Below are 24,565 nucleotides of genomic sequence, written 5' to 3'. Positions count from 1 at the left end.
AGCATGTGTGAAGGGAAATGGGCTGCCACCGACCTTAGCCAAAACTAAGATCGATGGCTAAATGAGGTGCCGAAGTTGGAAGCACTCAAACAAAGTTGAGGAAACCTCTCACACAAAGAGGAGGACTCACCAAACGGGAGAGAAAAAAACCTATGCACTTGATGAACTCCAACTTATCACTCATAATTCTAAAAGAAGAAAATAATTGAAAATAAAAACAGACGATTTAAAACACCCATCGCACCCCCAAAACCCTATTTTAGTTTAGAGATTCACAGCATTTAGAACCAACGTCAAAGTATTGGTACGTCCGTAACAATAAGGAATTCAGAGTTCAGAGCCCTATTTGATTGAATTTGGCAGCTATGGACCAATAACTCGTTGATTTCTGTCCCTAATTACATTGATTGCCGTGGTGGGGATCGAGTCGAGTGGGGTAGCTGATTTGGGGCGTGGGTGGGGTGGAGTGTTTCGTAGGTTCGTACAAGGTTGTAGGTATTGTTGGTTGATACATTTATTCTTTATTGCTTTATATATGTTTATACGCACTTTATAGTTAATTTAAGGTTGATCAAGTGGATAGGTGTCAAAATTTAAAATTGACGTCATATGTCTTAAAACGTTAGATTAATGAAATGGTTGAGATAAATTTAATTCAAATAATTAGATACACATCGAAAAAAGAATAAATAATATATAATATGTTATTTCAATTATATCTAGCTGATTGTAATTAATAAAGCAACAAAGAAAAATAATGAAGGGATTACTTACATAGATCCTTAGCCACATGTGCATCACTTTGTATGATCATCCTTGTGCTTGCGTTCTTCGTCTTCATGATTGATCATGTGAAACTCCCTAAGTATTGAGCATGTAGGAGTATCATATTGATACACCAACAACAGATAATGGAGTGATAGTTTCGATTGTGCTAGCAAGATCTCTCTCGTGGAATAATTTATAATTTGAGTAACATCATTGGTACTATTATAGATGTATGACCTCTTTTATAACTAAAGCCGGCTATGAAATTAATTGATAAGTTAATTTAATTCCACAAGCCATGAATAACATCTAGCAGTATGTCATGGCTGCCTGGATTAGATAGAAGTATTGTGAATCAAACATGATACTCTTTCGAACCTTGATCGTATCTATTGCAATTCAGTTCTTCTATCATCAATATCCCAATCAAGATTGATGTGATATGGATAATGTCAAATCACATATAGATATCTATGATAACTATGTTGAATCTCATGTTGAAACAGTTCTTACAAACATAGTTTGATCAACAAGTACGTCAACCGAAATTTTTTATACCAATCTTCAAGTGGCTTCGAAGGATATCTCCTGCTATTGAACAATTGCCAAAAGATGATAGCTTCATTATTGTGCATCCATATATCTTCATACTTATACATATGAGCCCAAACAATATACTATTTGCCCATGCGAGTTAGCGAGGACTTTGAGGTGAAATCAAAGTTCATATTTATAAGCACAAGATATCTAATGATACCTCAGGTCTAATCACTATTCGCATACTACAACCCGGAGTTTTTAATGTGTTACATGTGGTATGCATCCATACGTTTAAGCTTCTTAGGCAGTCAATATTTAGTGAACTTATCCAACAGACAAACACGTGTATATCCATCATGTGTTCAACACACAGCACGAGACCATACTAACCTTATTGCAAAATATACCAGCCTTATCAGATAATCATAGGTGTCTAAACTTTAAAATTTAACGTGTGATGTCTTAAAACGTGACCCGCACTATGTCCACATTACGCGATCTGAATGTACGTGTATTAAAGAATTGTCACTAGCATTATGCTTCGGTTAAAATGTTCTTTTATTTGTAAGTGAGATGTTAGTTTAATTTTTGTAAATAACGATTTGAATTTTAGTTATAAATGATTATTTTGTGATTTAGCGGAATTTTCATGTTTAATAATGTTATATTATATGTGTACAATCAAACATGGGCATAATGCACATATTTCTCCTTTTACGAATGACATATTTCCATATAATCGAAACGATTCAATTTCGCAATCTTCTTTTAAAGACCATACCTACAAAAATAATCATTCGAATCAAAGTTCTTTAATCATTCAAATGTTCAAAAATGAATAATTCATCATAAACATGTTATTTGGTACTCATATAATCGATTTGTTTAATGCATTTAGATGCATAAACAATCTAAGATTTGAATAATTTGTTGCCATTTTGCATGCATCAACTCTTATGTCGGGAAGTTTCCATGCCACTCGTTTATTTCCAATTCTATGTACTAATGAACAAAATTAAACAAGGAGCGGTCAGTTATAACCTTAGAACAAAGTTAAACAAGGAGCAGTCATCAAATCCAGGTGAAAAAAATTCAAGATGTTTTTAAATTGAGTCCAATTCTAACATATTTATATCGCTACTTAGTACCACGGTCTAATATTGATATTTCTCTTTACTTATAAGTGAGAGGTCTTATGTTTAATACTTACCATAAGTGAATTTGAACAACATTATTGCTAGCCCATTGTAAGACTTAACCTACTCCCGCATCCTTTAGTGTAGATAATATCACTTGTTCAAAAAACAACTGTAACATACCTATATCATTAGAAGACTACAAACTTTTCCAAGCGAAACATATTTAAGATGAATTAATTCTGAAGTGGTAGATTATAAAAAAAAAATCTATAAATATAGGTAGGTAAAAACGATATATCCATGATATAGGTAGATTATTGACAAAAGAAATATATGATATAACAATGTTAAACAAGTAAAGACGGTATGTAGTACACCTATGAAACCATCATTCAAACATCATTCAAAATCCAGTGAAACCAAATTTAACCAAGTAAAATCCAAACATCATTCAAAATCATTCAAACATCAACCTGCATGTTACAAAGAAACCGCCTACGAAACCAAATTTAACCGAGTAAAATCCAGTGAGAAAAAGCCTAACCCGCGTTTATGTATACAATACATCAGCCACGGTGGCCCCGTTCCCACCCAAAAGATAATGCCCAAAATTAAACAATTGTTTGTACAATTTGTGTTTGTGTGGTCTTTCATACATATATAATACACCTCGACGTCACGAGATTTGAATTGTGAAAGATTTATTTTCATTTTTAGGCCAAGTGTTGCTGTCTGTTTGAACGGTTTCATAATTATATAATACAAGATGATTAAAAAACGACAAGCAATTACCTCTTTCTTTCCCCACGCCTTCTGCCTCGATTCGGATGATGCATTCCACTTTAACTTGTTCAGACAGTGCAATACCTACGCATTATTGTGTGTGGAGAAAAAAATTATACTAGTCAAAACAACAATTTACGATGATTAACCGTTGCTTACTATCAACTGTCTTTCTTTTTATGAAGGAAAAAAAAAAGCAACAATCTACCACCCTAAAGGTGGATAAGTGGAATTATTTGGTCAAGCAACATTTCCACCATTTCTACCAACTACCACAAAAACGAAATCATGCAATCAGTGGAACTTGATGGCCAAGGCCCTATCAAGGCAAGAATGTTTCATGCCCATGATCAAAGGTAAGAATGTTTCAAGTGGGAAAAGGTAGACATATTATCTGCAATTTGATTGCAATAATTTCAAACACTCACAAAATTGAGCATTGGAGTGTCTTTTTGCAAGTACAATCGTGTAGAATGAATCATGCATTGATGTGAGAATGAACTTTGCATGGACTTGTAAAGAGTTGAGCTACTCTCCATTTGGTTACAATTTATTGAGAATAAATCTCATACTAACGTGACTAGAAATATATACGAATAAGGGCAGAGTCATGAAGTTTTATAAGGATATATGCTGTGATTTTACTTTATTTATTTCATTTTAGGACTTGCTGGAGTGGAGTGAACAATTTTTAATATAAAATTACGGTGTGCTAATATTCACTAACTAAGGTGAATTTCACCAAAATTAATATGAAATTTTTATAATTCCAAGTTTTCGCACTGGATTTGAACCCGCAACTTAAGAATGGCTCTGCCCTTGTATGCAAATATATATCCTTAGAATTAAGTCTTATAAAAGACTCTATAGCTAATATCTAGTGACATTTTGAGTCTCCACATTTACACCTTTTGTATTTACTCACATTAAATCTTGGCCATTCTATTAATCTAACATCTTCAAGACGTGACATGCCAAATTTTAAGTTTTGACACCTATGCACTTGATTTTTTTTTTTTTTTGGGTGATAAGAGGTAAATTCATTTACCAACAAGAAGCTTACATAAACATAGGTCCAAATACACATAAAACACAAGACAAATGATTGGCCTCCAAAACAACAACCACAAAAGCCCTACCCGTGGGTTGAGCCGACAATAGAAAACATTGAACAAACCCTAGCTGCCAAGTTCTCTTGCCGCAGCAGAAGCACTTCCCGACGACCACAAACCAGCCTCCTTGCAACTGCCAGAGAAGAAACCAAACCAAACCCCAACCACAAACTGAGAAGCTGTCATTGTCCTCAATCAAACCCAACAACGAACCAATCTGCCACCACCAAGGGAATAAACCTGAAAAGGAAACTAGTGGGACCACTGGCAACAATGTCGAGAGCGACGCATAAGTGGAAGGTGGTGGTGTGAACACCCGAGCCTGAGCTCTACTCACCTTCCGATAAAGCCGTGAACGATGGCGAAACAAAGTAGTGGTAGATCGAATCATAGGTGGAATCGAGAGAGGGCAAAGCCAAGTGGGAGGGGAAGAAGAAGAAACAATTGGACTAATGGAGGGGGAAAGACAATGGAGGGAAGGATAAGAGGGAAATCGAAAAAAAGGTTTTTTGATTGTGGCAAAGCATGGCTAAAATTGGGGCACATGGACTGGGAAACAGAGAACATACTGAAGGGGGAAAAGCATGTGTGAAGGGAAATGGGCTGCCACCGACCTTAGCCAAAACTAAGATCGGTGGCTAAACGAGGTGCCAAAGTTGGAAGCACTCAAACAAAGTTGAGGAAACCTCTCACATAAAGAGGAGGACTCACCAAACAGGAGAGAAAAAAACCTATGCACTTGATTAACTCCAACTTATCACTCATAATTCTAAAAGAAGAAAATAATTAAAAATAAAAACAGACGATTTAAAACACCCATCGCACCCCCAAAACCCTATTTTAGTTTTGAGATTCACAGCATTTAAAACCAACGTCAAAGTATTGGTACGTCCGTAACAGTACGGAATTCAGAGTTCAGACCCTATTTGATTGAATTTGGCAGCTATGGACCAATAACTCGTTGATTTCTGTCCCTAATTACATTGATTGGCGTGGTGGGGATCGGGTCGAGTGGGGAGGTTTTTTTTTTTTGTGGGGGGGGGGGGGGGGGGTGGTGGGCGGCGGGCGGCGGCGGGGGATGTGTTTTGGGGGCGTTTGGTTGTTGTAGGTATTGTTGGCTGATACATTTATTCTTTTTTGCTTTATATATGTTTATGTATCTTTATAGTTAATTTAAAGTTGATCAACTAGATAGGTGTCAAAATTTAAAATTGACGTCATATGTCTTAAAACGTTTGATTAATGAAATGGTTGAGATAAATTTAATTCAAATAATTAGATACACATCGAAAAAATAATAAATTATATATAATAAGTTATTTCAATTATGTCTAGCTGATTGTAATTAATAAAGCAACAATGAAAAATAATGAAGGGATTACTTACATAGATCCTTAGCCACATATGCATCACTTTGTATGATCATCCTTGTGCTTGCGTTCTTCTTCTTCATGATTGATCATGTGAAACTCCCTAAGTATTGAGCATGTAGGAGTATTCACATTGATACACCAACGACAGATGATGGAGTGATAGTTTCGATTGTGCTAGCAAGATCTCTCTCATGGAATAATTTATAATTCGCGTAACATTATTGGTACTATTATAGATGTATGACCTCTTTTATAACTAAAGCTGGCGATGAAATTAATTGATAAGTTAATTTAATTCCACAAGCCATGAATGACATCTAGCAATATGTCATGGCTACCTGAATTAGATAGAAGTATTGTGAATCAAACATGATACTCTTTCGAACCTTGATCGTATCTATTGCAATTCAATTCTTCTATCATCAAGATCCCAATCAAGATTGATGTGATATGGATAATGTCAAATCACATATAGATATCTATGATAACTATGATGAATCTCATGTTGAAACAGTTCTTACAAACATAGTTTGATCAACAAGTACTTCAACCGAAACTTTTTATACCAATCTTCAAGTGGCTTCGAAGGATATCTCCTGCTATTGAACACTTGCCAAAAGATGATAGCTTCATTATTGTGCATCCATATATCTTCATACTTATACATATGAGCCCAAACAATATACTATTTGCCCATGCGAGTTAGCGAGGACTTTGAGGTGAAATCAAAGTTCATATTTATAAGCACAAGATATCTAATGATACCTCAGGTCTAATCACTATTCGCATACTACAACCCGGAGTTTTTAACGTGTTACATGTGGTATGCATCCATACGTTTAAGCTTCTTAGGCAGTCAATATTTAGTGAACTTATCCAACAGACAAACATGTGTATATCCATCATGTGTTCAACACACAGCACGAGACCATACTAACCTTATTGCAAAATATACCAGCCTTACCAAATAATCATAGGTGTCTAAACTTTAAAATTTAACGTGTGATGTCTTAAAACGTTAAATTAATAAAACGATCAAGATTCAAAGAAGTGCAAAGAAATGCGGGGGTATAAAATGTAGAGACTCGGAATATACTTAAAAGAGTCGCCTCTGAATTGAGTGAAATGTCTGCTTCAAAAATTAAAAAAAAAAAGAAAACCACTTTTTGAATTGTCTTTTCACTTTTGCATCCGATCCCAAAATATGACCCAAAATTTTCCAGGAAACTCATAAGAAAGTAAAGTGAATTCGGTCAAGTTCTTCGGACTATTCACACCTACGAACTGAGGAAACGTACTTTATTTTCTTATTGTATTGGCTTGGTAGGTTTCCTGTTATTTTCCTAAAGACAAGTGTATTGATCATTGACCAAATTATCAAGTTGGCCTTCTCACAGTTTCTTAAGACATTCCACTATTATTATTTAGGAGCCTATTACTAACCCTATTTTTGTAGCTATTAATCACAACATTATTTGAGTTGTTGTGACTCAATTGGATATTTTATTTGGACAATTCAGTCTATATTTTATTTTATTACGTAATTTGGTTCTCCCTTACTATTATAATCGTGGGCAATCGAGCAAAACGCAAGGAAAAAAATTGTATTTACAAGGATTCCATGCGACTATCATATCCTAGCTGTGGGTATGAATGCAATAGTATTCTATGAATCACTTGCGCTCGTAATTATTTTGAATAGAAGTGCTTTACATAAATAAGAAGAAAATTAAATCAAACAGTCACAAATACTTAGAAGTGCTTTCTGAACAAGCACATACCATCTCCTCCTCCAAAAAATGCTTTTATGGCTGAAAAATCATTCTATGATGGTAAAAAAAATTCCAAAGTTTTTATGAAGTAATTAGAAGCACTTTAATTGTTAAAAAAAAAAATTATTTCCAAAATCAACATGTGTTACAATCTCTCCCATTGAACTCACTTGCCATTTACTAACCATAATCAACATTGACTCTACTCCAGAAGGGCAAAATGGCAATTCAACGAAGTTGTTCTGAAGCATAAGTTGGCATCGTGAAAAACGACAATAAAAATTTCATGACGACTTGTGTACTGACTTCAATTATAAAATCCCCCTCCCACCACCTCAAACATGCATCAATAATTTCATCACACAACACATACCACTTCACCGCTACTTCCAAGAAAATGGAAGCCACTTGGGTTGCATACGCTGCCGCATGGCTAGGAGCTCTAGCCCTCATCCTCCTCTCCCGCCGCCTCCGCCGCCGCAAGCTCAACCTGCCACCCGGACCAAAACCCTGGCCCATCATTGGAAACCTCAACCTCATAGGCCACCTTCCCCACCGTTCCGTCCACGAGCTCTCCCAAAAATACGGCCCCATCATGCAGCTCAAGTTTGGGTCATACCCCGTCGTCGTCGGATCTTCAGTAGAAATGGCCAAGGCCTTCCTGAAAACCCACGACGTCACTTTTGCCGGCCGCCCCAAATTTGCAGCCGGCAAGCACACCACCTACAACTACTCAGACATCACTTGGTCCCAGTACGGCCCATATTGGCGGCAAGCCCGTAAAATGTGCATCATGGAGCTTTTCAGCAACAAACGCCTAGAGTCGTATGAATACATTAGAAGGGAGGAAATGAGTGCCTTGCTTAAAGGCTTATATGACTCCTCCAACTCCAACATTTTGCTCAAAGACCACCTCTCAACCGTGAGCCTCAACGTCATAAGCCGGATGGTGCTCGGAAAAAAGTACACCGACGAGACTGAAGACTCCATCGTGAGCCCCGATGACTTCAAGAAGATGTTGGATGAGTTGTTCTTGCTCAGTGGGGTGCTGAACATCGGCGATTCAATACCTTGGCTTGACTTTCTGGACTTGCAAGGGTACATAAAGAGGATGAAGACCTTAAGCAAGAAGATGGATAGGTTTTTGGAGCATGTGTTGGATGAACATATTGCAAGGAGGGAGGCTAGCGGGAAAGACTTTGTTGCAAAAGACATGGTTGATGTGCTACTGCAGCTTGCTGATGATCCTGGTCTTGAAGTTAAACTTGAGAGGCATGGGGTCAAGGCATTTACTCAGGTATGATTTGCAGTCCATCTATAAATATTTACATGAGTCCGAGGCAAAAGGCCTAGGGGACTGCAGCAGGTCTGCTGTCTTCTAACTTCGTCTCTTCAATGTCTCTCGTTTCACGTGTCCTTCAATTTAACAAAGAATTAACACCGTTAACTTCTACTATTTTGCATTATTAAAATAGAGTTCCAAAAATCTTTGGGCATTACCCATATCAACCCAGATCAACACGGCCGACGAGACCCCGTCTGGTAGTCGCCGGAAAAAAAATCCTCTTCTTTCTCCACATTTTTCTCCGCTTTCCTCCTTTATCTCATTAATATTATAATCCAATCTTCCAGCCAATGCTATAAACACAACCTCAATTCACAAAATTAAGTGCACGCCTGTACCTGGACAAAATCAAGATGAGAAGAATCGAGAGATGCAGATTTCAAACGTTTTAGAAATGAAATTGAGTCGGAATCGATAATTGAAATCTAATTAATTCGTAGCCTGCAATCGCACTGGGTTGGCCGTGAGTGATGACGATTCGGTGGCTGTCGGGGCTGATCAGTGGGGATTGATGGCGATTCGGTGAGGTGGGTTGGTCGTGGGTGATGACGATTTGGTGGCTGTAGAGCTCTTGGCCGTCCACGGCCTTCGTGTTTTTTGATTTTTTTTTTATATATTTTTAATACAAAATAATAAAAGTTAACAGTGTTAAACTATGTTAGGCTGAGAGACATGTGTCATACAATTAGAGAAAAGACACAAAAGAGACATGAAATTTGAGGACTCCATACCTGCCGCTTAAGAACATCTCTAAAGTAGATGTCAAATTGTCCAAATCAGTAATAACGGTAACAAAAGACAGCATTAATGTTCAAGAAGCCAAATCTGATGTGGCATGACATAGATTGACATCTCTCCCTCTTTTTGCCAAATTTGACAGCACTTTCATATTTTTTTAATTAATTATTAAATGCTTTTTTATTAATTTTTTATTGGTTTAAAGCATTATTTTTTTGTTTCTTTTCATTTTCGATGCAAAGAAAATATATATGAATTATTATTTTATGTTTAATATTTGACATATCGGTTAGAAAGAAGAAGTTTAAAAAATGTCAAAGTACCATTTAAAAAATTATCATTCTAACCGTCTCATCCAAACTGAGCAAAAATAAAAAAAACTTGGACAATTTAGTAATTACATGTAACATGAGTTTTGCTAATTTTTACACTAACCTCACAGCCATATGAGCATAACATGTCCTATTTAAAAATAAAGAATTAAATAACTAAAAATTAAAAATTTGCTCACGTTAGAAGAAACTACCCCATCATTGTTCCATTATTCATAACTGACTTTTTTTCTTTTTTAAAATTTTAAAAACTATCACAATCCTTAATAAAAAACAAAATGAAGTGAAATTATTAACACACATAGTGTGTGTGGGCATCTATTATTTATATGATAATAATATGTTTATTTAAATCTATTTAGTCTGTTTAAGCTTCCATCTAGGTCCCACCTAGGGATCATCTATGGGCCTAAACACTATGTTCCAATCCATAGACGGTTGCTGTCTAACGTCTCTTAGAACATTAATTGACTATAATTATTGAGATATTTCTTAAAGTTTAGTAGATGTGTGGCATATGAGGTGTGAAATACTAGTGTCATATACAGTAGATATACGAGGAATGTTAGGCTGCATTTAGGTCTCACAATACAGTAATAGGTCATAGTTTTCCGCTCACACGTAAGAAAGAGATTCAAGACGAGCCTAGATGAACGCTGATATCTTATTTGTGACTGAAAATATTGAGATTTATTTTGGTGTACTCTTGCTCAGTATTTGTGTTGATCGATTCTTTTGCTATTAGGACTTAATTGCCGGGGGAACAGAGAGCTCAGCGGTGACGGTGGAATGGGCAATTGCTGAGCTCCTAAGGAAGCCGGAGGTATTCAAGAAGGCAGTGGAGGAGCTAGACAGGGTGATTGGAAGAGAGAGATGGGTTGAGGAGAAGGACATTGTTAATCTCCCATATGTTGATGCCATTGCCAAAGAAACCATGAGGCTACACCCAGTGGCACCCATGTTGGTGCCAAGGCAAGCCACGGAAGACTGCCAAATCGCTGGCTATGACATTCCCAAGGGCACCAGAGCCCTAGTCAGTGTGTGGACAATAGGAAGAGACCCTGAATTGTGGGACAACCCTGAGGAGTTCTGCCCCGAGAGGTTACTAGGAAAGGACATTGATGTCAAAGGCCAGGACTTCGAGCTGCTGCCTTTTGGGTCAGGCAGGAGGATGTGCCCTGGCTACAGTCTGGGCATAAAGGTCATTCAATCAAGTCTGGCTAATCTTTTGCATGGGTTTACATGGAGATTGCCTGATAACATGAAGAAAGAGGATTTGAGTATGGAGGAGATTTTCGGGCTTTCGACGCCGAAAAAATTTCCCCTCGTTGCAGTCTGCGAGCCTCGTCTTCCACCTCATGTTTACTCACTGTGATCACGTGAGTCTCTTCGTCTCAGCTAGTTCCCCCTCAATAATGTAGTACTTGGGAAAGTAGGTTATGATTGTGTTTGGGCCCGATGTTGAGTGCTTGGGAAAGTTTGTAATCCCTATCCAGGCCTTTACTGTATTCCCATTTCTGATATGGTCATAGAAGTCCAAAAATATAAATAATTGTTGAAGATATTTATTAAATCACAACTGACGAGCCATGACTCATGACCACCCATTCCTGTCGGCCCTTTAAAAGTATCTCGCTTCTCTACCCTTCCAGTTCTTATACACTTTTATCTTTTTATATTTATACGATTATGGTTAAGTCACGTTAATATTTTATTATTTTTTATCTTATTATCTTTATAAAAAAATTAATATTAAATGTTGACGTGACTTAACCATAATTACACAAAATAAGAAGAGATAAAAGTGTATGAGAACGGGAAGGGCAGAGAAGGCGGGCCCCCTTTTAAATGCCATGATTGAGATGGAACAATTGAAACTGCAAGTTGCGTGTATTTAGGGTTTTTAGTTGTTAAATTCGGATCAGGATCTCTTCCAGATCTTCATTGAGGGATTGTAAAGATTAATCAATCTCGCTCACTATATATTTTGCGACCATAAATCATATAATTTTTTAGTTCTTTTTATGTGGAAGAACGATTTTTAACGATGTATGGTGAGTGGTTATGATTGATTGATTCTTAGGATCGTTTAAATTCTTGATTAAAATTCATTGACTAAAAATTAATGATAAAAAATCTTCGTGTATAATATACAATAGAGCATATAAGAATATCTATGAAAACTAAGCAACAACAAACACAACGATCGAGCCAAGATTCTTGAGTCTGAAAGCTGAAATTGAGGTTCTTACATGATTTCACATGAACATACTAAAAACATTAACATCAATCGATGCATGAACAAATTCTTTCGGCTAGACTTAAATCGATTCCACAATGCCAACAATTTTATGGTCTAAACTAAACAGCCAGAATAACATTGTCGGTCATTGAACTTTAAGAGTTATGAGCGAAAGACGATTATTTAAATTCACATGAATATATAAAAAAAAAACCATAAATCGATGCCATAAACAAACTTTTCTACTAAACTTGAAATTGATACCATAAACCAACTTTTTTTTTTTTTTTTTTGGTACAAAACAATGAGAATGAAAGTAACTCCAAAATTTTATAGTTTTCCCAGAAGAAAAAAAAAAAGTAACACCAAAACTAAAAGGGAAGTTTTGATACAGATGCTTATTTTTAAAATTTTGAGATTAAACATTCATGCTTTTTAGAGTTTTGATTAAGGAAATTGTTATTAGCACTCCAAAAATCTCATTATATACTCCAAACTTTCTATATTAGGAAAGAAAAATATACTTATGAGGAGTGTAGAATGAGATTTTTGGAATGCTAATAACACTTCGCTTGATTAAACATTTTCCTACAATTTAGGTGCCACATGCATTAGAAATAGCCTTTTTTATAATTTAAATTACCCAACTTGCCATTATATAAATATACCTTTTAATTCCTAGATAATACATCAAAACTCTTAAAATCTTGTAGATAAATATTGTGGAATTTAATTCCAATAAAAAGTCTTTCAAAATACCCATGAATGTGACTTGCCGTTATATTTAATATACCTTTTAATTTTCTTCGATAATATCTCAAAACTCCTAAACTCTTGTAGATAAATATTGTAGTATTCAATTTTAATAAAAAGTCTTTCAAATTACACATGAAACATAGATTTCTTCTTGGTACATATTTGGTACGTTACTTTATATATCTTCTTGGTACGTATTTGGTGTGTTCATATTTCTTTTTTGTATGTATTTGGTACATTTATATATTATTTTGGTACGTTTATATTTATTTAAAAAAAAACATATTTGGTACGTTACTTTATATATCTTCTTGGTACGTATTCGGCACGTTTAAATATATTATCTGAACATACCGGCCTCAAGCTTCCGAAAATAGAAAATACGTCTAATTATCTCGTATAATATCAATATAAAATAGTGAAAACAACCACTAATTGAAATGGATAAGTCCATTCAAAATTCAAAAATGAGGATCACATAATTATAACGTGGGAGAAGAAATCATATGGCTCAAATGTGGGAGAAGAAACTGGCTTCCTAAAAAAAAGGCACGTACAAAAATATATCAACCTAAAAGGATATATATGGAATTTAATAATTAGCATTTTAAATTTAAAAAAACAACACAATAATTACATGTAATCTAAATAAATATAACAATGCTGACATGGCTATTATTGAGGCGTTATAATCAAATTTCAAAATAGAACCAATGTTTAATCTACATAGTATTAGAAAAGTGCAGAAGATTCTAATTTTCCCAAACTAAAACAACCACAATTCCCCAAATTAAATATAAAAATATAGAACCAAAACATTCCCAAAAGTATGATTCAAAAACTAAATCGGGCCTTGGTTTTGCTTGTTTGTTTGTTTTTGGTGTTTAATAGAATAGCCTTTTAACAAAAATAAAAAAATAAAAACTAAATTGAGCCCACAAAAAATCATATCCTCCACAAATAAATAAAAAAATCTGACAAATAAACAAACAAAACAAACGTAGGTGGGCCCTGTGTTATGCCCATCACACGATTCAGAACCCACATACCATTAGATGGGCCCTGCACTGTCCCACATGCAAGCTTCAATTCAATTCTTGTCGGTTTGTGATTTTGAATATTAAATTATTTAAACACCTAATCATCATGTATTCAAATACATATTCTAAAACAAATTATATAAAGTTGCATACAACACATATCCTTTTTAATGCAAATGTCTTTGGTCAGTGGCATCAAGTCAACAAAAAGAGGCAATTAAAAGAAATATGCATTGGTCAGCCAACAAACAAAAAAAATCAAGAACTCAAGCATCATTAGTCTCTTGATATTCGTAGTAGCATCAACAGCAGCAAGCAAAAAGAAATATTTAAATAGCATTAAAGGAAATATGCATTGGTCTATTGATATTAGCAGCAACAAGCAAAAAAAAAATCCAAATATCCTTGGTAGTGGCAGATTCTTTTTCAAACAGCAACTCTTGTATACAATCAAACAACATATAATCAAATCAAACAACTTATTTCAGAGAGCAAGCAAAATCAAACAACTTCTTATTTCAGAAAGCAAGCAAACAACATACATCAAACAACAAGCTTACAATTCAAATTAGTAAGGTAGGTGCTAAAAAACTAAAGTTACATACATACCAACAGTTGTAAAAGGTGATAAGGTAGGACTTAATAGTTTCTGAATCCCCAAATGTGCCGCCATTCCTTTTTTCTAGAACATATAAAAGTCAAGAACTCATTAGAAAATAAAAAAGTAAGCACACATACAGCAACACCTTGTATTCTCTCATCCGTGTAAAACACCAACCCACCTTTTCCCTTCCCTCCCCTCCCCTTCTGAGTTTCAATCCAATTTTCAATACAAACAACAAATCCATTCACACATATACTAAATTATAGAAATATACATTCACACATAAGGTGTGGGCATTGTCCTTAACAACCCATGTGATTTTGATTGTCCTTAATGTTGTGTTACCAATGTTGGTTTATAAAATCCCAACCCATGAAAACCCAACCCACCAGCATGGTATTAATACAAGCTTTTATTTTTAACACATGCCACATGACATGCTCTTAATGGATGCAAGTTAGAACTTTGTGGTCTTTCCCACACCTTAGCATTTTGATTTCTAAAATATCATAAGCCGTTTTCCTTCTCCATTATCCCCAACTTCAGTTCTCTCCATTGCATCCTCCATAGCCACTCCATTAAATTTCCTCTAAGATTCCTAGTTTTCTATGCATCTTTGTCGGTATTCCGAGCATGTCGACTTGGCCTATGGGTTGAGGGTAAACCCCGTCCAATCCACCCAATGTCCAGTTCTACATTTTAATTCTTGGCAGAAATAATAAATGCTCTTATTGATTACCAACATATGGTAGTTTTAAGTGATATTATTACAGTTTAGGCAGCACATCACTCAACATGAGCTAACCTCACAAGAATACAGTAGTATGACAACAAAACAAGAGTAAATTGTAATTCAGCCCAAGAGAAAATGGAAAACCAGTAGAACTCAACCATATACCTAATCTCAAATATGAGAAAAGATAGAGAAGATACCAAGGAGGGAGGACGAAGGACGAAGAGTCATGAGCTGTCGCGGAGGAGGGATGACAAGGGTAGTCGCTGAAAGCTGAGGTTGTGGGCTTCCTGAGGAATCGTTGATATTTTTAGATGAGAGGTCGTGAGTGAGGTAATCAGCTGAGTGAAAAAGGAATGAAAGTCTAAAAGTGTGAAATGGGGGATGTGAGGCCGTGAGTGAGGTGAGGATGAGGTGGGTGTGTCACATCCCAGCCCAGGCCTCCACCACATCCTAGGCTCGACTCCACCGTAGCACAATATTGTCAGCTTTGGGCCTCCACCACATCTCTACCTCACGGTTTTGTTTCTGGGAACTCATACGAGAACTTCCCAGTGGGTCACCCATCTTGGGATTACTCTTGCGCGAACTCGCTTAACTTCAGAGTTCCGATGAAACCCGAAGTCAGTGAGCTCCCAAAAGGCCTCGTGCTAGGTAGAGATGAGAATATACATATAAGGCTTGTAGGATCCACTCCCCTTGGGGATGTGGGATGTTACAATCTACCCTCCCTTAAGGGCTCGACGTCCTGGTCGGCACACCACAGCCAAGGTTAGGCTCTGATATCAAATTGTCACATTCTGGCCTGGAACCTCACCACATCCCAGGCTCGACTCCACCGTAGCACGATATTGTCTGCTTTGGGCCTCGACCACGCCCTCACGGTTTTGTTTCTAGGAACTCACACGAGAACTTCACAGTGGGTCATCCATCCTGGGATTGCTCTCACGCGAACTCGCTTAACTTCAAAGTTTCGATGGAACCCGTAGTCAGTGAGCTCCCAAAAGACCTTGTGCTAGGTAGAGATGGGAATATACATATAAGGCTTGTAGGATACACTCCCCTGAACGATGTGGGATGTTACAGGGTGAACCCTAATTAGGATGGGATCCACTGCTTTGCAACTTGTAAAACTAATTTTTCAACCTATTATACCATGACATGTGTGTGTATATATAATTAATTTATTTATTATTAATAAAACGGTTCGGTTCGGTTTCGACCGGTTCTTGTTCATTCGAAATCGGAACCAGAACCGGTTTAAACCAGTTAGGTTCGATTTTTGACTCAAAGTTGACTTTTTTAGTCAACATGGTTCTTTTCGGTTTTTTTTCATACGGTTCAATGTGGTTTTGCGGTTTGACGGTTTTTATGCCCACCCCTATGGACCGTTGGGTATTTCTAATCAAGTGTCTAGACTTTTTAGACAAAAAAAATATAAATCAGAAAATTTTGAATTGTTACTGTAGCAACATATCCCTAATTTTACGATTTTATTAATTTTAAAAGAGTGAATTAACCAAAATGACCTTAAAGGCTAAGATTTTGACTTTCGTTGACCACCGTATAGTGAGATGTATGACCCATTCTTTTAGCATATTGGTGTAGTAATCGTCACCAGGAACTTGTAGGTGCAAGTGAATTTGAATTCGGAGCTGAAATAAAGATCTTACGAAACACTGAATACCGAGGGCAAATTAGTAATTTCACGTTCGAAAGATACTTTGGACTTTGTTTTGTGAGCCACGTGGGGCCCACACCCCACTCTTTCCTTGTTCCTGTGTCCCATTTTCCTCCAAAACTCTTGGGGACTCTATCACATTTCTCAACTCTCTCTTCTCTTCTCCCTCACATTTCACTTTCTCTCTTTTCCTTAGCCCTCTACTTCTTCTTCTCTCTGTAAACACAGAGGCAGCAACACCAACTCACTCCGGTGATCCTAACCATTTAGATCACCACCACGTCTCACCCCACTCTCCTATATCAAACTCGCATCTATAACTTTCCCTTATTCCTCTGCAAGCACCAAGTAGGTGCAACAGTAACACCGCCACACCACCTCGCCAACTCTGGTGAACCTCCTAACCACCTTCAGATCACTGCCATCACCACCTACTTGTACGACCAGAATTGAAGAGTAAAGCTTTGAGCTCGTTTGTCTATCTCGTCTCTTTCCTCTGTAAATTAAACCAAACCACCAAGGGAGCTATGTTCCCTAGCGAGTTTCTTGCATTTTCGACTAGGGGTAAGCCTCGGGAAATCCAAAAAACCTTTCATTTTATTCTTATGGTTCGATATTGATCTTGTGTACATGTTTTAAATGAACAAAATAACACATAAATCTCGATGGGGGAGATTCCCCAGTTTTTCAGCAAAGGAACCATGATCATCTGGTCACTTTTAGCTCATTCCTTGGGCCAACACCAACCATAACTCAGTCCTATTTTGGTATGGATTTGTTCCCTACAATTCTACCTTCAAATTGGCTTTTGAATCATCAATTTTGGTTAAGTATCGAGCTCGAAATGAGCTCTGGAAGCTAGAGAGAAAACCTGCAAAAATCTAGAAATCACGATGAAGGCGCGTGGTGACCGACGCGTGGCTACCAGTGCAGCTACCTTGTGGTGGCACGTGGAGGAACCCAAGGTCCATCCTTAAGTTTCTTGATATGCCGAATCCATATCTGCCTTCCATTTTTTGAAATTTGATCAATTTAAAATAATTTCTTTATTGACCGTACTTTGTACAAATACTCGAATTTATGTTAGTACGTTATATATTGATGTAAAGGGTTTCGTTCCTAGGTGAAACACATCACAAGGATCTTTGATGCCCGCGAGACAGGTTTGACCCAGCGACATGATTTGTGGGTGGGTCTTTGCTTTTAAATATTATATATTTATTTATTTTCTATTTATATATTTGATAAATAATTTTCTACATTACGCATAGAGTAGATTAACATCTTTAAGAATTAGCGTATTGACGGAATTCATGAAATTATGCTATGTCCTATATGATGCACAAGTATGCGTATTATTGTGGATGCCTTGGTTGTATTTATGGTCATGAATAATATTTCATTGATTAGAATTATCGAATTGTTGATTTACCGTTACATTATCATATTTATGTTATCTGCTTATCGTGTGCTATATTTGTGTTAGTACTCGCCTGGATTAGGGCCAGTCTTCACATGTATGTTCATATCGCACCGTACACTCACTTTGGATCCATTATAAGTGTCAGTCCTGTCCTAGATTGCTAAAGGCAATTAGAACTTGTATGTGACGCGCATAGCTCCAGTCTTCATGTGATTGTAGTACTAGCGTATAAATCATCATTACATCGAGTCCTATTCATGTTAGAATACTTATGCATGAGCTCGTGTGTGAGCATATGTCGATGAGCACCAGATATTATATGTTCATTTACGCAAGATAATGTGATTATTGGATGTTATATGTTTTATATGTGAAATATTGTGACTTACCGTATTTCTGAAGTATTACTGTTTACGGTAAGTGTTTTCATACTATATATATTATATATATTTAGAAACTATACTTGTTTTACGGTGATAGGTTATACGTTTTTTTAAAACGTTTTACAAAACTTTATTTTTAGGCACACTCACCTTTGTTTTTCGCTCCTCCAGGTTTTAGTGGCAGAGTCTTTGTGTCGACGAGGATTCTTGGCAAATGTTGGAATAGAAGATTACCTTCGACAATATAATTCTCATTTTACTTTTACTGGACTATACTTGTGCTTTGACATCACGTGTGAAATGAGTTCATTCTCACTCACATGCGCACTCTTACATTTAGGCACTTTTAGATTTAAATTTATTCACATTTTTAACCTCACTACACTTTATGGCTTCGTCACTATCTGGGTGTCAGCTAGCACAACTTAATTCGGAATCTAGGTGGACATTCTGGTTCAGGGTGTGTCAGTTACTATTGGCATACGTGTCAAAATCTAGGTTGTTGAGTCACGATTTTTTTTGTAATCTAATGGTCCATATTAATTAAGTTAATAAAAATTATAAAAACAAAAAGGTACAGAAAAACATAAGTACCTAACCATGCTCTTCCACCTTACACCACATTTTAAATATTTTCAAAGGGAATTGTTATTGACACTCCAAAAATCTCATTCTACACTCCAAACTTTCTATATTTGGAAAGAAAAATGCACTTCTGAGGAGTGTAGAATGAGATTTTTGGAGTGCCAATAACACTTCCCTTTTCAAATATTTTCAACTAATCTTTCTCTCAAAATTTTCATATACTTTTAACCAATCTATCCACAAAATTCTTACGGAATCATGACAAGTGACGCTACGAAATTAGTTAAAAATCTACTCGAAAATCTAACCATGCTCTTCCACCTTGCACTATATTTTAAATATTTTCAAATACTTTCAACCAATCTTTCTCTCATATTTTTCATCTACTTTGAACCAATCTATCCACAAAATTCTTACAGAATCATAGCAAGTGATGTTGCGAAATTAGTTAAAAATCTACTCGAAAATCTATCTACAAAAATTGTACTTTCAGATCCTATTTGAAATTAAAAATAAAATTATCTTTTATTATTTTATATAAAAAAATAATAATAATTTAATACCAATAGCCTAAGCTATTTAGTTTAGGGATAAAGATGCACGTAATGAGTTAATGTTCACTAAATGCAGTAATTGCTTGCTCAATCTGCTTGGGCAATTTGGCAGGGATGGAGTTGGTTTAAGAAGAGTCATTAAGAAGAATTAGAATGTAAGTGGCGAAACGGCAAAAGTTTATTAGTGCGGAGTAACTTAATGGGTCTGCTTTCTTCGAGCTAGAAAGCGGCTGCTTACCTGGGCAGATTTATTCTCGGACGTCTTTACAAGTCGTGCCAACACATAACATGTAAACTCATCTAGCTGATGCCAAGCCACAATCCATGTTCCCATATAGGTTATCAATCATTGTATTTTCTGAACATGTTCTTGGTTTTGGACAGAAGAGCCTTTAGTTGAAGGGGTTGCTCTTCCATAAGGTGAAACGTATGACGCAGACTGGGTGTGTGACGAAAAATACAAGGCTTAATCACACCTATGGCCCCTGCATTAGTGCTCTCGGTTACTTAATCCGGATCAGGCTGCTCATGAAGTTTCACCTCCTGGTGATGGAAGCTAGAAATTTTAGTGACAAGCAATTGCATCAACTCGAACGCCATCCATTGACTTTCATCCAAATGGATTGTACAAAGGTTATCTTGGGGGTCTTAAGTCTTCAAGCTAACCCTATTTCTAGCTTAAGCTTTCCCACTTATCTAGCTAAAAGTTGCTTTGAATTTCTGTAACCCTGACCCTTTTCTAACCCTACTTGTTTCAAATTGGGGATGGGATGGATGTACACAATTTTTACTGCTCAATGAATATTAGATCGAATTCTCATTTTTTTTATCATCAATATGAATTAATCGAATTCTCATTTTTCTGATCATGAGTATGAATTATTGTACTATAAATTATTCTATATCGTTTTGCTTGTTCATCAATATGTGATTTCAAACGACATGGACATGAGTAAACCTGAACACGAGCCCAATGAGACCGTTGCAAGTTGTTTACTAATTGTGGTCATAAGCAATGGCAAATAATTCAAAGTCTTACAAAGACTTTCATCATTTGAATCAGCAAAACTCATCTTATGAATTAGGCCAAACTTGGGATTTGGGTGGGTTTGGTGCAAAGGGTGGAAAAATATGAGGCAGGCCCCCGCAGAATTCTAGTCTAACTATGATGACCTTAACCCTCCAAATATTTTTGTGAAATCTGCTTGGTGGGTTGTTCAAACCCTTTGATTGGTGCACTACATTTGAGCTAATTTTGAACACAAAGGGAGAATTGATGGAAAATTGACTTGGAACATTGAATAGAATATTTTGCACTCCAGAAACGAATGGAAGATTAAAATAGTGAGTCCATAAATAATTTAATCAAGGTCATTTTTATTCTTTATATAACCTTATGCACTAGTAATAAATTCGTGTAATATGAATTCTTTATATGGAAAGCATAGAAATTTGAAGTTGAAAACAGAGTATTGTGTTTCTTCAAAGTACTTGTTTTTCCTTGTAATAATAATAATAATAATAAGTTACAAAAATCATACATAAAGGGAAGATCCTCGCAACAAATAAAACAACTCTAATGTATACGTACAAATATATTATTTGTTTAGTGTCTTTCAATTCTATTTTCAACTAAAAGCTTGTAATCAGTTCTTTCTGTGCATATTTCGCCTTTTCCGTTTGTTTCCAAGAGGATGCATGACCAAATCATGCTAAAGCATGTGCATTTTTTCCCTAACGACATCAATTGCTTATTTGGGAGAGTACAAATCAGTTCCAAGAATTCTATAAAGAGCAGTATCAGAATAAACGGTACTAGACCTCAATGATTTAATCCGATTTCTATACCGATGACCTTTACGTCTCCTGTGGCGGCCCTTCGCTCTCGTTTCCACCACTTTTTCTTCACCTTTGCTCTCGTTTTTCACCACTTCCCACTCAGCTTGCCCCTCTCCTTCAACCCTATGCACACTAACTTTGTTTTCTTCCTCAGTTGGAACAACGTACACAAAGGGTCCGATTGGGATGTCATTAGTCAAGTCCATAAGAGGCTCTAAGGTCTTGACCACACTGCTCATCGTTGGTCTACATTTGGGGTTGTAGTTCAGGCATTGGTGAGCCAATGCAGCCGCTTTTCTAGCCCCTTCAGTCGAGTACTGACCCTCGAGCCTAGGATCCATCACGCTGTCAAGTTTATGTGTATCCTTCAAAAATGGTTTGGACCACTCCACTAGGTTCTGTTCTCTACCATGACGGCTCTCATCCACGGACCTTCTACCAGTTAGTAGTTCCAAAAGAACTACGCCGAAGCCATATACATCGCTCATTGCTGTTAAATGACCTGAAAACGAAGAGTATATGATTAATGAAAATTTAAAATTTTATGCTATTATGAATAAATGAAAGTAGTAACTTGAAATAATAAAACAATTTGTATAGTATTAACTGGACATGTGCAGCGTTTTCGATGTGTAGTTGATATAATAGTGGTCGGTTGACATGGTACAAATAGCAATACTCAAGATACCAACTTGAATTACCTGTCTTGACGTATTCTGGAGCTGCATAGCCATGAGTTCCCATGACGTGCGTTGAAATGTGTGTTTCATCTCCTTCCGGGCCATCTATGGCAAGACCGAAATCAGACAGCTTAGCCGTGTAATCCTGCAGGAAAAAGGAAGACATAATTTTATCAGATAAGCAATATTTACGCATGTATGAAGAGCGGAAGAGTGCTAATTAAGGAGAGAAAATTACCAAGTCCAGTAAAATGTTCGAAGTCTTAAAATCGCGGTATATGACTGGCTTTTCTTCCTCATGGAGGCAACTGAGGCCTTTTGCAGCTCCAATTGCTATCTTGATTCTTGTTAGCCAAGGCAGGGTTCCACCATAACCTGCATTAATGAACAAACAAACAAATTCATAAATTTTCTGATCCAAATATTTTGTGCTAGTTTCAAAATTAAAAAAACATAAAAATCATGCGTGCATGATCAGAATTGTACGTTTAAATAGATGGTGATCTAAGTTGCCTCTCTCCATGTACTCGTACACCAGAAGCCTGTGATCGTCTTCACAGCAGTACCCGATCAAGTTAACAAGATTCGGGTGCTTCAGTTGCCCAAGAACAATCACTTCAGCCTACAACATAAAAAAGTGTCTGATAATTAGCATTTTCCCACAACTTGGGAAGCATATGATATGATTAGGAGCATAGCCTTGAAATGGGAAAAAAAAAAAAAAAAAGAATTACTACCAGCCACTCCCTATGTCCTTGCTTGCCATCTAAATCCAAGACTTTAACAGCAACAGGCTGAGCTTCCAATCCAGGCCTAAGCTTGTCATCAATGAAACCTTTGTACACCTGCCCGAACCCGCCCTCACCGAGATAGTTGCTCTTGGAGAAACTTTGTGTAATCTTTTTAAGCTCCTTGTGTGCAAAAATATGAAGGTTTGAGCCAATAAGTGAATTTGACAGATCACTGAGGGCTGTGCATACCGATGAGTTACTCAAATCCGAGAGTGACAATCTCCGCAATGAGATTTCTTTTGACGTTTGGGATTTTTGATCTGCAATTAGTTTGTTGGCCTTGAAACAACTAGGAGTCAAGAAGGTGAATGCTAGTTTCTTGAGACTCATATTTGCTGAAGCTACAAGTTAGTTTACAAAATGCGTACGGTTGGATTGGATCAAACTAGAGGATAATATGGGGGGTAGATATAGGGCTATAGGGTAATCATTTATATAAACTGCAAAAAGAAGTCAAGGACCCAATGATGATAACCAACCTTTTTTTTCCTTTCCCTTTTTGTTGATATTTCATGTGTGGTACAAGAAAAATATATCATTCTTAATTTTCTAAATATTATTTTAATTTCAGTCATGAGTCTAAAGTAGTGTATAAATTTTGGTCCCTCCAAGACTTAGAAGGTTTACTGCAAAAACGCACTTTTGGATGTTTCATATTATGAAGGGCCAAGTCTCAAGATTAATTTCCCTTGATCATGTGCTAAATTAATTAATGGAGTTTCCTAGTAGGTTCAAGTGTTGGTCTTTGTGAGACCTCAGAGAACTGCTGTTTTTTTTTTTTTTTTTTTTTTTTTTTTTGCGGCAACGACTAATTCGAATGGAATAACCCATGTTCTCACTTCTCATTTCCTAGTACTCCGAAAATTCAGTGCATCAGATATAGGAAGCTGGATTAGAACACGGGATCTCAAGTGAAGTGGTTTCCAGCATAAGATCTCGAGTATTGGGGTGAATGAACGTAACCCTTGAGCTATAAGAACCCCCTTGCAAGGATGGTCAGTTTTAATAGTTTTATTTAATCATTTATCTGTGCAGTCTTACTTTAGTGTTAACATTTGTGCTTTGGAAAGCTGAATCTCTTCATATCATTTTCGGTTCTGTTGGTTCTAAATTAATGTGCGCTCTTCGGCTCTAAACACAACAGTTAGATGACAGATTGAAAGGTTTTTTTGTAAAACTTTGGAAGACAAACACTAAAACAAATCCCTATCGTCGACTCGTTAAGATGTTTCATTTGTTCATAAATTCGACCACTAAAATTGCTTGTGGCATGACACATTAATCCGGTGAGTAAATTTAAAAACTTGGGTACATAGTGAGAAGCACATCTGTTCTAACTCTTGTGGCTGCAA

At 36.4% G+C, this 24,565-nt stretch overlaps 2 protein-coding genes across 2 annotated transcripts; one reads left to right on the top strand and one right to left on the bottom strand.

Annotated features, from left to right (window-relative positions):
- Positions 1–7,858: 7,858 nt before the first annotated feature.
- LOC103964280 (trimethyltridecatetraene synthase-like) lies at positions 7,859–11,509 on the top strand. The gene is made up of 2 exons (XM_009377199.3): positions 7,859–8,784; positions 10,648–11,509. Exons 1-2 carry the CDS (start codon positions 7,885–7,887, stop codon positions 11,275–11,277), a joined length of 1,530 nt encoding a protein of 509 aa, XP_009375474.2. The 5' UTR covers positions 7,859–7,884; the 3' UTR covers positions 11,278–11,509.
- A 9,954-nt stretch (positions 11,510–21,463) lies between these two features.
- LOC125471795 (putative receptor-like protein kinase At1g72540) lies at positions 21,464–24,361 on the bottom strand. Its single transcript, XM_048572558.1, has 5 exons — positions 23,160–24,361; positions 22,909–23,044; positions 22,661–22,797; positions 22,444–22,567; positions 21,464–22,244 (listed from the first exon to the last, which is right to left on the bottom strand). Exons 1-5 carry the CDS (start codon positions 23,541–23,543, stop codon positions 21,655–21,657), a joined length of 1,371 nt encoding a protein of 456 aa, XP_048428515.1. The 5' UTR covers positions 23,544–24,361; the 3' UTR covers positions 21,464–21,654.
- Between the last annotated feature and the right edge of the window lie 204 nt (positions 24,362–24,565).

The sequence above is a fragment of a genome, unplaced genomic scaffold (assembly GCF_019419815.1).
Source record: "Pyrus x bretschneideri cultivar Hongxiangsu unplaced genomic scaffold, Pyrus_bretschneideri_v1 Contig61, whole genome shotgun sequence".
In the NCBI taxonomy this organism is placed as follows: domain Eukaryota; kingdom Viridiplantae; phylum Streptophyta; class Magnoliopsida; order Rosales; family Rosaceae; genus Pyrus; species Pyrus x bretschneideri.
This window is presented reverse-complemented; position numbering and strand designations above follow the sequence as displayed.